This window comes from Egretta garzetta, unplaced genomic scaffold (assembly GCF_000687185.1).
Source record: "Egretta garzetta isolate BGI_Z169 unplaced genomic scaffold, ASM68718v1 scaffold4, whole genome shotgun sequence".
In the NCBI taxonomy this organism is placed as follows: domain Eukaryota; kingdom Metazoa; phylum Chordata; class Aves; order Pelecaniformes; family Ardeidae; genus Egretta; species Egretta garzetta.
Genome location: NW_009259329.1, coordinates 1,254,356 through 1,260,008, shown reverse-complemented (window position 1 = coordinate 1,260,008; position 5,653 = coordinate 1,254,356). Strand labels below are relative to the sequence as shown.

The 5,653-nt window shown below is 45.1% G+C and overlaps 1 protein-coding gene across 4 annotated transcripts in view; it reads right to left on the bottom strand.

Annotated features, from left to right (window-relative positions):
• Positions 1 to 2,679: 2,679 nt before the first annotated feature.
• The window catches only part of KDM4B (lysine demethylase 4B), an 82,547-nt gene continuing 79,573 nt past the window's right edge, over positions 2,680 to 5,653 (bottom strand). For all 4 annotated transcript variants that reach the window (XM_035892271.1, XM_035892272.1, XM_035892273.1 and 1 more), the window contains one exon: positions 2,680 to 5,099. In XM_035892271.1, coding sequence (XP_035748164.1) covers positions 4,914 to 5,099 — 186 coding nt within the window. In that variant the 3' untranslated portion in view covers positions 2,680 to 4,913. The remainder of the gene's footprint in view (positions 5,100 to 5,653) is intronic.

Here is a 5,653-nt window from a genome sequence, read left to right as displayed (position 1 = left end):
AAGCCCGTGGTGTGCAAGCCCACGTAGAAGCAGCGAAGCTGGAAGCCAGGAGAGGCTGTGAATGGGAAAGCCACAAAGTACCACGTGTGAACATGCTCATGTGGATCTGCACGCTGGAGATCTGCAGGAATGTGTTTGCAAGAAGAATTGCTTCCACGGGACTAGAAGTCATCACAAGAAATTGTCTGGAGAGGGAGAGGAACCATGACACAGGAGAGGACGAAGGGGCAGCCAAATGAGCAAGCTTGAGGGAAGGTGGGGCTGTCCAGTCAGCCCCAGCACTGAACAGCCTCCCCCCTCAAAAAAAAAAAAAAAAAGGAATTATCTCCTCCATTTCCTTCTCAGCAAGCCAAAGATCCTTCTCCAACCAGACAAGGAGTTACCAAATCTCCATCCACTGTTCCACTCTCCAGGCAAAAATCTCTGCTGGCCTCAGAGCAGGAATAAGCAGCCTGCTTGATCCCCACCTCCTCACTGCTGCCAGCAATTATCACACGACGACTTCATTGTGCCTGTGACAGTTGGTGACACCGACTCGGGGAGTTTTATCAGCTTCTCTGCTACAGGTTGCAAAACATCTGCTTGTGTGAACGCACCCCGCTGTTCGCCAGCCCAAGCGAGCTGAACTTCAGCAAAGCAGCAAGGAGAAGCTGCAGTCCTTTGCGCAAGAAGAGCATCACGTATGGGCATCTCGTCCCTACCTTGGCCACTCGGGTCTGTGAACGGGCAAGTCCTAAGCGGAGCACTCTGGAGGGCAGGGCCAGCAGCAGGGAGCTGCACAGCAGGTACCAGTGCATGGACACGCTGGCCAGGGCTGGAGGAGGGCAAAGCGTGCAGGGCCGCCAGAGGATGGAGCTGGCACAAATGGAGAACATGGAAAAGCGAAAGGAGGAAACCGAAACGTGCTTTAGTAAGAGATGCAGCTCAGCTGCGTAGGTTTAAAAGCTAGACACAAGGACGCCTTCTCCAGGGACATGAGGTAGAGGTTAGAAGAAAAGGCTAACGAGTTGTGCTCATCCACGGCCTTTCATCCAGCCCCAAACACTACTCAGAGGAATGTGTAGGAAGCAAAGCTCTTCACTACGGCGGTTGTAGTATCCACACCGTCCCCCTGAGGACTCCCCAGGCACAGCATCATTTCCTATAACCCTACATCACCTGTGTTTTAGTGCAGCCATCTCAGCGAGCAACAGAAACCCAGGGCGACTTAGGGGGGGGTCGCGTGGAAATGTCTATTCCACCCTGGGAGACACTGGTAGAGGGACGGAAAGGTTTGATCCTTGCCTTTTGATCACTGATCCAGGCAGTTACTTGGAAGTACCTACTGCTGCTTAAGAGATCTATAAAATTAGATTAGTTCTTATTAGAGTAACAGAGCAGACCTTAAATTCAAAGGTAAGCTTTGTGGGGGTGTAAATTCCAACGGACTTTGTATCAGCAGCTCCTTCCCACCAGTATGATTCTTCAGATTATCGCAAAAAAAACTATTAAGCCACGGAAGACTGGAAGTTGGAGATTTCTTTTCTTTCACACAATCCGCAGCATTAGCCTCATACTGCAACAATGGAGAGGAATGTGTAGAAAAGTATCAGGGCTCAGGATGGGAAATGAAGGTGTTTAAATGAAGGTTTAGGAAGCTGCTATTTTAAGAGGTTCAATGTCAGCCACGACCTCCAAGGGCTGGAAAGAAAGGCTACTGCAAGGCTATGAAGCAGGCTCCAAAAAGGAAGTAGTAAACTGGTGATTTAAAAGATAAAGGGGTTTTAAAACCACCTCTGGCTATTTAGCAACCACGGTTCTCACGAACGAGCCAGCCAGAGCAAATCCTGGACCTTGGACAAAACTGCATTGCAAGCCTGGTTCTTTGGGAAGGGGTGCGACGACAGATGTCTTCTCCTGCACGGCTAACAGAGAGGAAGGAAAAGGCCATGTTCTTCTTCATCAGCCTCGGCTCCTCTGGGCTCGGTTTTATCAGTCAGCTTTACCAACCAGATCTGGGAGCCACCTTCTCCTGCAGTACAAAAGACTTTAAGCTTAGAAATGAAGAGACTTCAACCCCCCAAAAAGTGTAATTCTGAAGTGCTCAACAGCCTTTAATTCATTATGAACCTAGAGGCAGAGAAAAAAATATGCAAAAAATACATCACATCCTTAATCTTGGGGGGGCAGGGGGGGGAAATCATTATTTTTATAGCACATAATCAGACACTTAACAAATATATTTCACTGGAGGGAGGGGAGGGCAGGAATGTGCATTTCCTATTTCCTTTTCAATGGTCTGATGCACAGAGGCCATCAATGTGGTCGTTAGAGATAATCCGCGCAAGTCATTCCTAAACCAAAAAGAGGGATTTCAAAAGAAAACAAAAAGGGAGAACCCCTGCAACAAGGAAGGGCATTCGACAGTTCCAGGTTCACGTTTAAACATAACTCATCATCTGAATACGGGGTGAGGAAACACACTTTTGTTTTTACAATATAAATAGTATTTTCAAAAGGTACTACACATGGATACAGTCATGGTGCTATTTCAGTCAGGACTCCAACATGCAGAGGAAATTCCCCATTGCTCACAACCCCTCAGCCCATCCCACCCTTCCCCTCCCACCTCCAAAAAAAAAAAAAATCCTCTGCTGTTTAAAATCTCTTTCAATTGCTTTAAATATTTCTCTTGTGGCCTGGCAACATTCTGAATTCTTTTATACAAGCAAGTTTTCTACTGAGTCACGCCTTAACCGACAGAACACAGCTCTGTAGGAGTAACAACCGAGGCTTTTGAGAACCTTGCCAATTTTTAAAACTTTTATTAGTCTCAGTTTGTTTTTATTCTTGGAGACATCTATTGAAAACGTCAGAAATAAAAAAAAAACAAAACCCACAACCCTGTTTCAAACATCATACAAACACACACGCGTGCACACGCGCACAGACACGCACACCCAAAGAAAATAACCCGTAGCAGAGGCAGCGAGAAGGGAACTCCAATTCTCTCGAGGGAGAGCAAAAATCAAAATTAAAAAAAAAAAAACAAACCTTACTTTATTCTATCTCCACTCTTTCACTAGAACAGTTTAATACCCATCGAGACTCTTAAGATGCTAATCTACCATCTGCTAGCCCACAAATCCTTCCCACTTATTCCCTTTAAAGATCCAGCTATTGCATTGCTTAAAAACCTTTCCACAGAAAAACGACCACCTTGCAAAGGGACTTTAAAAAGGGGGGGGGGAAAAAAAAAAAAAAAATTTCTCTTGCTATCCAGTAATTTCAGGGAATTAAGTGGAAAAGATTGCTGTGCAGCGTTCTGGATAGGTCTGCTACCTCCCAGCGGCTTCTGCCAGGCCAAGGCATTGAGGTGAGTGGTACGATGCGCCCTTGCCCCCCTTCACCCCGACAGCGTGGAAGCCACGTCCCCTTCCCAACTCTGTACTAGGGCTGCCTTTTTCCTTCCCTCCGAATGGACAGAGGTCCTCCAAAGAGAGCGGAAGACTTTCCAGTGACTTCAGCAGGGGTTGGGATCAGGCTCTTTTACAAAACACTGCTCCGTAACAGCTCTTCGAGCGGAGACGATTTTCAAGCGTTCAAGTGGGAGCTGCCCACTCAATACTTCAGGATTTGTTTTTGCCTTTAATACTCGTTCAATTCTCAGTGAACTGAGTCCAGTCAAACGAAGGGCTTGCATTCCTCTTCCCCAGGAGTATCTCAAAGGCTCAGTCTTTACTTAAGTAAAGGATGTCACAACAATCAAAGATGTTTGGGGAATTTCTTCTTTAATAAGATAAAAGAAAAACATACAAACACCTCCCAGGCTTCTGTCATGGAATGATTCTCACAACTGTGTAAAGAGCACAACTCAAAAAAAAAAATAAAATAAAATAAAGAGACAAAGAAAAGAAAAAAGTTCCTCTGGGAGACATGCCTGCCAGAGAGCCAGAGCAATCCCTCGACGCTCCAGTCCGCAGAGGGGAGGGGGTATGGCTCGTAAAGGAACTAACACAAGAAGCAGCAACAGAACACTTGCCAGAACGGAGTGGCATATTGTAACTGAAAGCCATGCTGATTTTTAACTAGAAAGCAACGGTGATGGCAAAGATGGGGAAGGAAAGATGACAAGAATGACCAAAACCTGGCCATTTCTCCCCTAAGTCCCTTCCTGGTGACATGGCAGAAATGCACTTACCTATCGCATGTCTTAAAGAGAACTAACGGTAAGAAACATCCCAGCTATGAAACATTTCTTTCCCCATCTTACAAAGAAGATAGTGTTTCTTTACAAAAAAGAACCCAGAACTTTCCAGGACATCTGCTCTTGCTCTCTCTCTCCCCGCTGTAGTATTTATCACATTTCATCTGGGGATGAGGGGGGAGGACTTTGTTTATTTTCTGTTTTAAAGCCATAATCTAGAAAAATGCTTTGTGGAAACTTTTGTTTTCCTATTTTTGTTTGCTTTTTTTTTTTAATAATGCTCATTTATAGAAAACTTCACAAAGGTGACGTCTATGTACAGAAAACACAATTCCAAAGGCTGCTTCAGTAGTCAATGTAATAGCACCTTTAAAGACAAAAGAGTTTGACATATTTTTAAAAAGTCCTTTTTGTCAAATGTTAACCCTTTCCAAGCCTCATAAAAAGGAGCCAGTCACAAAGCTCTGTTAGTACAAACTCTTCCAAAGTCGCCATGTGAAATGCTGTCTGAAAGGTTTTTCAAGCTTTCTGCTGTATTGGTCAGCAACGTCTGGCAAAGTAGAGGTAGCGTGCAGCCAGACCGGATTTTCTTGCCGTCCAAACCAAGAGCAGATGAAAGGAATTCACAGCAGGCTATTGCACAAGGATGGTCTTCTATTCCACAGTTTCCTGGTTATTTTTCCACAGGCTTGAAAAGGGTTAATTTAATATTTTTAATTAATCCTGGTTAAAACATGTTGCTCTGAGTTCCAGGCTGGTACTGTGTCTGCAACAGACTCTCCATAAAGGCCAAGTAATCTGGGTTTTGTCCGTATTCTTCGGGATTTCTTGAATTCCCCAGCCGTGGACGCTTGGCTGCTCTCACTTCATCTCCCGAAAATACATCTTCCTGAGGGGCCCCAGTGCTGAGGGACTGCAGGAGACACGAAAGTACAATCATTAGAGGCACAGTGGGAAAAAAGGGAGAGACACGGGTGCCAATGGTGGAGCACGCCTGCGTAACAAGACAGCAGGGATAGCAAGTGAACAATTTGGTTGAGTATTTCTGTAGGGGGGGAAAAAAAAAAAATGAACTCCGAAACATGCAAAGCACATGGCTGAAATGAAAAATTCTGGGCTTCTGAAACCAAAGTGGAAAGAGAAACCCTCGAGTTGCCTTCCTTCTGTTTCAGAATATCTTTCACTTCAGCTCCTACCTTGCCAATCCTCTGTTTACTCCCATCCTCCTCTGCCTCTTCAGGTTATTCATCCCTAGTAGAAGGCACAGAGGGAACTGGGGCTTCCCTAATGTCTTTTCAAAAAAACCCCAAAGACCCAAAGAAAGCATTTGGGGATCATTGTACCAACAACTGCTTCTGTTCATCCTGCTCTTACACTCTCAAAAGAGATGCATTTCTTGGTAGAAGTTATCATCTCCCATTGCTTTGTTCCTTTGTTCTGCTGTTCTACATTAAAGCACCGTGAGCA